General features: G+C 48.1%; 1 protein-coding gene across 4 annotated transcripts in view; it reads left to right on the forward strand.

Annotated features, from left to right (window-relative positions):
• The window catches only part of USP18 (ubiquitin specific peptidase 18), a 34,600-nt gene extending 23,298 nt beyond the window's left edge, over positions 1-11,302 (forward strand). For all 4 annotated transcript variants that reach the window (XM_027967768.2, XM_027967767.2, XM_060414182.1 and 1 more), the window contains exons 5-11: positions 1,220-1,299; positions 1,557-1,703; positions 2,033-2,128; positions 2,553-2,720; positions 8,113-8,244; positions 8,715-8,764; positions 10,347-11,302. In XM_027967768.2, coding sequence (XP_027823569.1) covers positions 1,220-1,299; positions 1,557-1,703; positions 2,033-2,128; positions 2,553-2,720; positions 8,113-8,244; positions 8,715-8,764; positions 10,347-10,392 — 719 coding nt within the window. In that variant the 3' untranslated portion in view covers positions 10,393-11,302. The remainder of the gene's footprint in view (positions 1-1,219; positions 1,300-1,556; positions 1,704-2,032; positions 2,129-2,552; positions 2,721-8,112; positions 8,245-8,714; positions 8,765-10,346) is intronic.
• The last annotated feature ends 612 nt before the right edge of the window (positions 11,303-11,914 follow it).

Consider the following 11,914-nt stretch of genomic DNA (forward strand, 5'->3'; position numbering starts at 1 on the left):
CTCTCCAATGCATGAAAGTGAAAAGTGAAAGGGAAGTCGCTCAGTCATGTCCAACTGCACTGTTTTTTGTCACTAAGCATTTTCCACAGACACCCTGGAATACTACAGGCTTTCAGCTCTGAGTCAGGTTAAATAACAGCAACCTCCTTTAAATGGGCTTTTCCCTGGAGCTGCTGCAAACAGGTCAGATCTTGGGAATGCTCCTGGCCAGGGCTTTCCTAGGTGCCCAGTCTAGCCCCAGCCTGTCGCCTCTGGCAACTGCAAGGCTTCTCGTTTTCAAGGCTTCTGCAGAGCATTGAAGAGGGTGTGGGAACCAGCCAAGCTGAGGAAGCTGCAGTTCCTGCTCTACAATTTTTCTTGAATTCCTAAGATTTTTGTAAATTCTTGGTTTTGTTGCTTTTGTGGAGGAGTGGGTTTAGAGAGATCCTCTCTCTGCTGTCCCAGGTATAACTCATGTTTCTCTAGTTTTCCTAACAGTTTGTACGCCTGGGGAAGTCTTCTCTAAATTGTGAGTCCATAGATGTGAGTATGCGGATACTCACCTTCTGCTAGAATGTAGGTTTCCTGGGGACAGGAACTTTCTCTGGCTTGTGTAGTAACTGCATGTAGCAGGAGTGAAGGAAATTATAGGTTGGGCAGGGCCCTGGTATTTCTCAGATGAATTGGGACTCCTGGTTCTGGAATGAGACGAGGCAGGACGTTTCTGCCTATCAAAGTGACTTGACCCTCTTCATGTCCTGTGTTGGCTCTGGGGAAGGCAGCCTGCTGAAAGTAATTCTCTGGAGACAGCATCAGTTCAACCTGCTACTAGCCTGTTAATCCTTGTTTTGGGATTATTAGCTTGGAATTTGGATTGATTAACCATTCAGCTGGGCTTTCTGGGTGACTCAGATGGTAAAGAATCTGCCTGCAAAGCAGGAGAACCCCGGTTCGATCCCTAGGTGGATGATCTAATAAGTAATGCTCACCGATTATGTTCCGGTTATTGACTTGGCAAGGGAATTAGACTGACAGAGTCTTTGCTTCCATGGAGCTGACAATTGAGAGGAGAGACAAGCCAAAACAAAATAAACACCCCAAACATTGAGTACAAATTGTGATAAGTATCACAAAGGAAATGGTGTTAACAGGTATGAATACTTAGTCTGGCAGCTGGGGCAGGAGGGCATGACTGGCATTCTGGGCCCTTACCCTGGGAGTTGCTTTTCTCTTTGGCCAGTGTTTGTCCAGCACGACGCTGCCCAGCTCTACCTCACAGTCTGGAACCTGATCAAGGACCAGATCACAGATGTGGACTTGGTAAGTCCTAGAACGGAGAGCTCAGAAAGGGAGGGTGCTGTCCTTGTGCACATGGAAACCAAGAGGAAACGTGTAGAACCGCAGTTGTGCAGGGTGGCCACTGTGACTTCTCTGCACCTTAGTGAGCAGGGGCGGGGGCAGCCGCTGTTTCTGGAGCTCTGTGTGGCACCTCCAGCTCTGGACGTGGCTGACCTGCTCACTCAGGCTCTCTCTGCCCCTCTTCCTCCTGCCCCCCACCCCCCCGCCCCACCTTGCAGGTGGCAAGGCTGCAAGCCCTCTACACCATCCGCTTGAAGGAGTCCTTGGCCTGTCTTGAATGTACCTCGGAGATGGGCAGAAACAGCAGCATGCTGGCCCTCCCCCTCTCTGTCTTTGATATGCACTGGAAGCCCCTGAAAACGCTGGTGAGATTCCTCCTGGGGAGTTTGCTATTCCCTGCAGCCCAATGTTGCCAGCGCTCCCTTGCTTCTTTAATGCACCCTTGGCTTTTAAAAACTAATTTCCATTTCCTAACCATGGATCTGGGTAAGTTCTCCTTTGATTTGCAGGAAAAATAAGTCTCTCCTCTTGCTCCCCTTGTCCTTCCTGCTCCTCAACAAGTAGATCCTCTCTGAGATCCTGGCATGTGCACCATATGGGCTGATGATAGGGGGACTTGGGGAGAACCCTCATCTGTGGGGAGAGGGGTGACCCCAGGTGGAGTAACCCTGGCTTTCCCTGCTCTCTGGGGCAGGAGGACGCCCTTCACTGTTTCTTCCAGCCCCAGGAGCTGTCCAGCACAGACAAGTGCTTCTGTGGGAGCTGTGGCAGGAAGACTCGCTGGCGGCAGGTACTAGCTGCTGATCAGAGGCTTCCCTGGACCGTGGGGTAGGGGGTGGGGACCCTTGGGGAGGGGCCACGCTGAGAGAGGAAATCCGCCTGGCTGGGTCCAGGATCCTGGGGCTTCTAATGCCCAGAGCTGTGAATGCGCTCCTGGGGCCCCATCACTGTGGGGGTGGGGAGGGCACAAGAGCCACACTCAGGCCCACCCTCGCCTGGGCTCAGGTAGCAGACTCTGCAGTCCCCTACAGACCCCTGTGGAGCCCTGGGCTGCTCAAGCCTTCTGTGGGAGACCCAGCAGATTCCGAGGAGGGGTGCTGTTCCACTCCCTTCTTTTTGGGGAGGAAGAACATCCCGTTAGCCCTGGTGCTTCTTGGAATTGACCTGTTTCAAGTGCCTGGGACTCATCTCCATGGTGACTGTGTTTTTTCCAGGTCTTGACACTGACCCACTTGCCCCAAACACTGACCATCCACCTCATGAGATTCTCCATCAGAAACCTGCGGGCAGAAAAAGTCTGCCACTCCTTGTATTTCCCCCAGAGTCTGGATCTAACCAAGCTCCTTGAGACAGAGGGAGAGCCCTGCAGTGCTGAGGAGCAGGTGAGGGCCCTCGTGCTCCTTACACACACACGCACACACACCCCCCCCACCCCAACCCCTGCCACACACACACCCTGGCCTCATCAGAGCTCTGTCTCCCTCCTCCTGCCCATCAGACACCACGTCTTTTGTCTGTCTTCTTCCCGTGAGCTGCCCAGCATCACACACACCAGAGGTGCCTTTTGGGTTTGGGGGCGTTATCCTTTCCTCTGTGGCTGAGCTCAGGACGCACAGGGAGGAACTCTCACCAACGCTCAGTGTGATTTGTGGAAACATACTCACACATTCAAGAAACACTGATCTTTCAAATAAGGAGTTTGGAGTCTTCTTGAATAACAGCCATGGGGCTGTTAGCTTCACATTCCCACCAGCGTTGCTGTTGGCAGCTGCATTTCTGTTCAGACTCAGAAGACTTTATTTCTAATGGCTGGATTTGTGCTCAGCTATCTCCCAGCACTGATGGAAGGAACCATACTTCAGAACCTTCCTTTTACATAGGGTGTGCCACAGGTGACCCGCGTCCTGGGTGCTAAGCAGCACCAGCCTTGCTTCCTTCTCCCGACAGATTACACTCACCTTGGGGATAAGAAAGCAGCCAGCACTTGGGGCCAAATTGATTTAGAGTCAAGTTGGATCCAGTTGTCTTGAGTTAGTAAGTTGTCGGGAGATTCTGAGAAAAAGTGACATAAATGTCTTTTCTCCATAGGTTTAAAATCCTACATTTATCGCCATATATACATGGGTCAGGTTTTGGACTGTCTGTTTTGTTCCACTGGGCTGCTTACTATCCGTGCTCTAGAACTATGGGTTTGTGTTTGTTTTTGAAAATCGAGGGCTGACCCTGGTGACTGTGTTTGAGTGGCTCCTATTATAACAGCGTTTCCTTCCCTGTTTGGGGCATAGGATTCTGTTCCTTCCTTCCAGTTTCCTTATTTCCACTTGCACAGCCTACCTAATGAAGTATCTTAAAATTCTTTTACCTTGAAAAGACGTGTGAGGAATTGTATAATGTCTCCCTATCTACCAAGAGCCTAAACAGTTGTGCAGACTCACAACCCGTCTTTCTTTACTTGCACCCCATCCTCTTCCTTCTCCAAACCTCTACTGGGTTATTTTGAAGCAAATCTCAGATGCCATGTGTGTCCTTTGCAAGTATTTCATGATGTCTGTCTAGGGCTTCCTCGGTGGCTCAGACGGTAAAGAGTCCACCTTCAATGCTGGAGACCTGGGTTCAATCCCTGGGTCAGGAAGATCCCCTGGAGGAGGGCATGGCCACCCACTGCAGTATTCTTGCCTGGAGAATCCCCATGGACCGAGGAGCCTGGCAGGCTACGGTCCATGAGGTCTGTAAGAGTTGGACATGACTGAGCGCCTGAGCGCACAGCACGTGTCTCTCTAAAGAAGAAGCATGCTTTTTCCAAACATGACCAGTTCCATCTCATGATTATGTAATATCCTCTAATATCCAGTCGGTATGTGGATCTCCTTGACTGTCCTGTAAGATGTTTGCTGTGTTTGAATCTAGGTCCACATAAGGTCTACACTTGCATTTGCCTCGGTTTGCTCCCTCCCTCCCTTGGCCTTTCTTTTTTCCGTAGGTTCTGTTTCTTAGTTGTTCTCTCTCTTTTTCTTTTCCTTGAGATGCATTTGTTTGAAGGGTTTTGTGTACACCCAGAATTGGCTGGTGGTCTTGTTTGGTGCTTTCCTCTCTTCTTGTATTTCCTGTAAACTGATAGTTCCATCCAGAGTTTGCCCCAGCGTAATGTTAAAAACCCAGTGTAATGTCCTCACGGGAAAACAGAGAATGATTTGAGCCCTCCCTTTTAGGGACCAAGCTTCATTTTGTCGACTAAAAAATATAGTTACAACCTGAAAGAAGAGAGTTGTTTTATTTGGTGGGAATGTTTAGGACTCAGAGTCCCACAGACAGTATCTCAGTAGCTCTGAGAAAACTGCTCCAAGGAGGCAAGAGGGCAGTGAACCAGTGAGGTTGCTCAGTCGTGTCCGACTCTTTGCAACCCCATGGACTGTAGCTTACCAGGCTCCTCCACCCCTGGAATTTTCCAGGCAAGAGTGCTGGAGTGGGTTGCCATTTCCTTCTCCAGGGGATCTTCGTAACCCAGGGATCGAACCCAGGTCTCCTACATTGCAGGCAGATGCTTTACCATCTGAGCTACCAGGGAGTCAGGCTATATACAAGTTTGCAGTGGAGGGAGCAGGCAGTCTGAACATCAAAGGTCAGGTATGAAGCTAAGGAGTTTGGCACTCTATGTATGGGTGCAAACCTCTGGGCTTGAATTCACTCCTTTTGTGTGCAGCTCAGCTACCTGAGCACCTCAGCCAATCCTGTTTCTTTGTTTGCCTGGCTTCTTGCACCCCCACCCCCAACAGCAGTCACTGTGGGGTGGCAGAATCTGCTGGACCTCAGTTTTGGGGAGTGCTCATTCACATTTGGAGGTCATAGATCGCTGGTGGCTGTGACATTTCTTGTTTATTAATAGGCAGAAGATATTTTCATTTCACAGTTTGTACCACCTTCATCCTGTTCCCTTCATAATCCCATTTCAGAGTCTCAGGTAAGGGACATTATTTGACTGTATTGAGAAGAAAAGTACAATTTTCCTGACTCTTGTGGAGATCTTGCTCAAAATGAAAACTCTCACCACTGTTCCCTTTTCACAGAGAATTGTCTCCTACCTAGCCTTTCTGAGACCAAAGGGAGCAGGGTTAATTACCCCAAACCTGGTGGCTATGCTGGTCTTTCCCTTGCCATGATGCTGTCTTACTGATTCTGCTCTGCTTCACATCTGTCTCCTCCAGACCTCTCTCCTGGGGCTTCTTTCTCTGCTTCTGGATCCTTTCCTGCCCCTTTTTATTGGTATTTAGTTTTCATCGCATTCCTTTTTCTTCCCATTGTTCAAATGTCTTCTCATTAGTTCTTATGGTTTTGATCATCTGAAACTGAGGACTTCTGAGTCCCTGTTCCCTACCCAGGTCTCACTCTTGATCCCCAAACCAGGGTGTCCACCTCCGGCTGAGTCCTGAGAAACTCGCTGTCTTCATCCCCAGACACCTCTGTTCCATGTGTAACTTTATAGCACCAACGTCTTCCTAATTTCCAAGCCAAGAATCTGGGGTTCATCCTTGCAGTGCCCCCTACTTACTCTTTCCCACCGTATCCATCAGTTGCAGAGTGACTTACTGTTTTTTCTTGACTTTGCACAAATCTGTCCCCCACTTCCTCAGTACTGGAGTCAAAAGCTGGCACTCCAGAGCCAGGCAGGCTTGGGTGGAGGTCCCGCCTCTTGATGAGCTCTAAATCTGACATGAGTTACTCTACTCCCTGAGCTCAGATTCCACGTCTGCAAAATGAGATTAATGCCGACACCCCATGTACAGGTTTGCTGTGGATATTAAATGAAGCAGTGCGTATGAATCACATTTATCTCTAAACATAGAATCCTACTTAGTCATTAGCTCTCATCAGATGCAAAATCCATTTCAGAATGCATCATGTTAGATGAAGGCATACCATATTGTCTTATGAGCCTTGAATGTCTTGTTCTGAAGATGTGTTATTATTTTAAACAGTGGACCTCCAGGGAAGTCCCCATAGCATCTTTTTTAAAAATTTTATTTATTTTGACTGTACTGGGTCTTTGTTGCTTTGTACTGGCTTTCTCTAGTTGTGGAGATCAGGGGCTACTCTTTATCGTGGTGAGGGGGCTGCTCATTGTGGTGGCTTCTCTTGTGGCGGCGCGCAGGCTCTAGATGCGTGGGCTTCAGTAATCACAGCACCCGGGCTCAGCGGTTGTGGCTTGTGGGTTAGATCTGCAGCATGTGGAGTCTTCCCAGACCAGGGATCGAACCTGTGTCTCTTGCATCGGCAGTTGGATTCTTATCCACTGTGCCACCAGGGAAGTCCCTGAAGATGTATTATTAAGTGAAGTGCAAAGTATTTCCTGCTTCTGATTCTTACGCTTCTCATGAAAGGTGTGAAGGCAGTTTTCTCTCAGTGGCTAGACATATTTAGGCATATTTTTTATATACAGCGTAGATGTGTGAGTATGTCTGCAGTTAGTAAAATTGTCATCACGAGACTGCTAAAGGCACTGTAAAATCATAAAAAGCTGTAACTTTTAGCAAAGCAATAAATAATACAAATCTAACAAAGAACCAGAATAATAACGTTTAAGCTTGTTTTGAAGTAGTTCACTTGAGCAAGTATGTCATAAAATATTTGCGTGTGTTGCTAATGGAAATATTCACTTTTCAGATTTTATATTAGATATACGTTTGTCTGTCACCTATCATATAACAGTTCCAGTATGCTATTAATATTATAGCACATAAATTATATATTTATGCTCATAATTTTCTTATAGCATATGAACCTTAGGTTTCTAAAGAAAAAAATTATAGACTCAGCATCTAGATATGACTCTTTAATTGGTCAGGTGGAGTAGAAACATTTAATTCACAACACAAAGTAATTTTTTTCTTTGAGGGTGCTTTATGATGTAGAAGAATATTGTATTTGAAAGTGAAAGTCACTTGGTTGTGTCTGATTCTTTGTGACCCTGGCAAGAATACTGGAGTGGGTAGCTGTTCCCTTCTGCAGGAGATCTTCCTGACCCAGAAACTGGGGTCTCCTGCGATGCAGGTAGATTCTTTACCAGCTGAGCTCCCAGGAAATATTGTATTTAAATCATGGAAAAATAAAATATTAGTTCACTTTTGGGATTACAAAAAAGTAATGTATGTGAAGACTTAGCCAAATGCTGGAAGTTAGCTGGTAATTATGTTTATGATACCATGTTATGTTTATGTTGTCATTTCGTGGTGCTTCTTGCGGGTGGTCAGTCTCTCGACATTTCTTCTGCTCTCAGCTGTGACTCTGCCTCACTTGGACTCTCAAGCCATTTTCATATCCCTTCACTCTGGTGTTCTCAAACACAAATCTGATGCTGCTGCTCCTCTGCGCAGAGCCTTCCAAGGCTGCCACTGCTGGGATGTTTTGACTCCTGACTTGGCCTCGGTGGCTCCCTGCACCCCTGCCCCATCCCTTGACCCCTTCCCCCACCACCATCCCCCGGAGCGTGCTGCCAGACCTCCACAGATCCTTCAGGGTCAGTTTAAGCACATTGTCTCTGGGGAGCTTTCCTCAACTGCTCATTCCTTCTTATTTTGGGGTAGAGACTGGTTCCCAGATTTATCTGTAAACCTGGTGTGAAACTTCGCTTCACAGCTGTGCTGTAATTAGGTATGAGCATCTGTGGTCAGAGATGGTCTTCTGGGGCCATGGGTGCACCAGTGCCTGGCAGAGAGGCACTGAGAAGCAGAGGGTCGGAAGAGGAGGTGTGATGGGGTCCCTTATCCTTGTGTCCTTCAGCATGGAGGGCACTATGAGCTCTTTGCTGTGATCGCCCACGTGGGGAATGCTGACTACGGTCACTACTGTGCCTACATCCGGAGTTCTGAAGATGGAGAATGGTTCTGCTTCAACGACTCCAATGTTTGTTGGGTGAGACATGTCCTCCCAAACTGCCTCTTGCCCTGGGTTCTCCATCTCTAATGGGTTCTGAGCCAGGACTGGAAGGCCATTGGGACCCAGACACACTGAGGTCCTGTTTTCTGTGGCGGGGGAACCTTTGTGAAATTTGAAGCCCTTTACTGCATGGAGCCCAGTCTGGTTCACAGCTCTGCTACAGTCTGCTTAGCCTAGCGTCCTGGTTTCTGGAATTCTCAGCTCAGGGCCCTGCAAGCTTGTGCTCTGGGCTAACCTATGAAGGCAAGAAGCTCTAGAAAGAGTTACAAAATCTGGGCCCGGCATAACCAAGTGTAGACAATGCACTCGGGACTCGGTGTGCCGAGCGCCTATCACTGGGTGGTCGGGCCTGGGAATAGTCAGACTGGTCTTTCTAGGGGAGCGAGGGCAGCTGGCAGCACCATCACTCTCTGGCCACTTAACCTGGTTTGTCTTTGTCCTTGCAGGTGTCCTGGAAAGATGTCCAGTGTACCTATGGAAATCACAACTACCGCTGGTGAGGAGGGCTTGGTGGTGGGTCCCAGGGCACTGGGATGCCCAGCTCAGTCAGGGCATCTGTTGCTGTAGGAGAGGGCTGCCACTCACCTTTGGAGGCCCAGAGAATATGCTCAGCCTTGTTTTTCAGCCCCATCCACTGTGCTGCTCCTCTCCTAGTTTATTTTGTAAATTTTTTTCATAGATAAAGGTTTGAAATTACATATGTATTTTTAAATTAATTAAAAAATGTCTGTGAGTGCTGTGTCTTCATTGCTTTCTCTGGCTGTGGCGGGCGGGGGCCCTTTGTTGCAGGTGTGCAAGCTTCTGACTGTGGGGGCTGCTTCCGCTGCGGAGGACAGGCCCCAGAGCTTGCAGGCTCAGCGGTTGTAGTGCGCAGGCTCAGCTGCTCCGCGGCGCGCGGAGCCTTCCGGGACCAGAGATGGAACCGTGTCCCCTGCACTGGCAGGTGGAGTCTTAAGCACTGCTCTGCCAGGGAGGTCCTGCTCTTGCAGTTTAGACCCAGCAGTGCTAAAGTGTCTGAGGCTCCCAAACATCACACCATCCCTGGCTTTGCACGTGCTGTCCCTTCCCCTAGTTTGTCCCTGAGGCAAACCACCTTCATGCTTCCGTGCTTCTGCTCATGCCCACCTGCCCTGAAATGCCTTCCCAGCACCATCCAGGCAGGTTTGCAGGAGCCTCTCAGGTGCTTTGCGTCATGTGCTCACCTCCTCACAGCCAGGACCACGCTGCTCGGTCATTGTTCACCTGCATAACATTCTTTCACGTTAACCGTGAACTCTTTGGAGGCAAGGATCACTCTTGTCCTTCTCCGTTGTCTGGTACGGAGGCTTGAATTTAGTCAATAACAGTAAATATATTGTTGAAAATCAGTAACTACACAGAGGGGAGGCTGGAGAGGAAAAAGCTTGGCAGAGACTTTGCAAGTTTTTTCTGCAGAGCTTCTGGGTTAGAGGTGACATTGCACACTAAGCGTGGTGCGGGACATGGCCCCAGCCACATGAGTAGGTCTTCACTTGGAAACTGATAAATTGGGTGAAATTTGTGCTTGAAATCCTGCTCCCCCCACCCCTGCAACCTGCTACTTTTCCTCTTCTCCTTTTCTTCTAAGCATCTCCCTTAGATACACTCTTAGATACACACTTGGTCACCTTTTGGTTGTCAGTGATCCCCCGTTATTTAGATCAATAAATAACGAGGGTTTGGCAGACTTTTTCTGTCAAAGGCCAGAGAGCAAATGTTTCAGTTTCTGGGATACACAACCTGTGTCTCTGCTCCTTGGCTCTGCTTCTGCAACACAAAAGCAGCCACCGGTGGTACATGAGTGAGCATATGTAGCTTTGTTCCTGTTACATTTACTTAAGTTCATGGGCTCATAGTTTGTCAACCCCTGCTTGAGATGTTAGCTAATAGTTATTTACCCAGGTCCCCAGTTTTGTCTGCTCTGAGCTGATAGGTAGAGGAAGACCTGATCCAGTAATCCGGGAAGTTTTCTGATGGGTGTTCTAGCGTGAAGTAATAATGTAGTAATGAACTCTGAATGTTTCGTCTCAGTGATGCCCTTGCACTTTTTTCCTTTCTAGGCGGGAGACTGCCTATCTCCTGTTCTACGTGAAGACCGAGTCCTAACGGATGTTCCCTAAACCATCAGAGGCCTGCAGAGTATCATCTTCCTTTTCTGTTCCTGTCTCTGCAGAGTCTTGTAAGAACCTCTGCAGTGAGGAGAGGCACCATTTTCAGACTGTTTACATTTTATTTATAATCAGTGGTAATTATTGAAATATTTAACAGTGACACTACACAGGTCTGGATCGGTCAGAATGGGTGCCACTGGTGGTCTCAAGGCTGGATCAGATCAAGTCTGGATTGTTCCTGCTGTACAAGGCAGAGATCCTTTAGCTGGGAGCTGCAGAGTCCATGTGCTCCCAGGGGAGGAGAGACCAGGCCAATGCTGGTAGCAGGAGGCAGTTGGGTAACAAAGGGCTGTAGTCAGGAATTATTTCAATATTCTATAGCTAATGTGACTATACTGGTAGGTACTGATTGTATATCATTTCTATTTATAATTTTAAAAACTTTGAGGGCTTCTCTAGTGGCTTAGTGGTAAAGAATCCACCTGCCAATGCAGGAGACATGGGTTTGATCCTTGATCTGGGAAGATCCCACATGCTGTAGAGCAACTAGGCCTGTGCACCACAACTACTGAGCCTGTGCTTAGAGCCCAGGAGCCACAAGGATGGAGCTCACGTGCCCTAGAGCCTGTGCTCCGAAACGGGAGAAGCCGCTGCAGTGAGAAGCCTGTGCGCCACAACTGGATAGCAACCCCCGCTCAACACAGCAAGAAAAAAGCTCTCGCAGCAACACAGATCCAGCACAGCCAAAAATGAAAAAGAAAAAAATTTTAATGCGTATCAATTATATGAAACTCAAGTGCTTTGTAATAGTTATTCATTTATTTGATGAATATGTATTGATCACCTACTCTGTGAAATGGTATGCCAGACACAGTAATGAATACAATTCTTTCTCTCAAAAAGAACTTTTTAATTTAATGGGAGTTGATTAAAATACACGATACTGAGGGTTTATGCTACAGGAATTCAAAGGAAAGTAAATGAAAATGCTTCTGCTGTGCGCCCACAGGAGAAGCCTGAAGGCCGGAAGGGGGCTGAGAGTGAGAACAGTTTGTAACCCAGTGGCATGGCTCAGGGTTCAGGGACCCTCCACACACCCGGATGGAAGGGAGGTGGGGCTCAGCACGTTGATCTTGATCCAGGCTCAGAAGTTTGGGTCTAACTTAATACGTAATGAGGATTTCTTTTTTTTTTTTTTTGGAAAGTGTTCAAAAAGGAAAGGAACACTTAGTGCTGTTTGAGTAAAATGGAATTGCTGGTGACGTGGGTTAGAGACAGGTTTGCAGCATGGGTGGACAGGTGTGCACGGTCCCTGGAGCCATGTCAGAGGAAGAACGTGAATCGTGGGGTGTCCAGGGAAGGGAAACTGCACCAACCTGGGAAGAAGTGTGTGGACACCCCTCACCCACAAAGGGAGTGGCTCAATCATTCACGTGTTTAACAACTTGTTCGGGATTTCATATTTTGTAAGTGGCAGAGCTGAAACGTCCAGCGTGAAATGAGGGTGATTTATTCTT

Source organism: Ovis aries, chromosome 3, assembly GCF_016772045.2.
Source record: "Ovis aries strain OAR_USU_Benz2616 breed Rambouillet chromosome 3, ARS-UI_Ramb_v3.0, whole genome shotgun sequence".
In the NCBI taxonomy this organism is placed as follows: domain Eukaryota; kingdom Metazoa; phylum Chordata; class Mammalia; order Artiodactyla; family Bovidae; genus Ovis; species Ovis aries.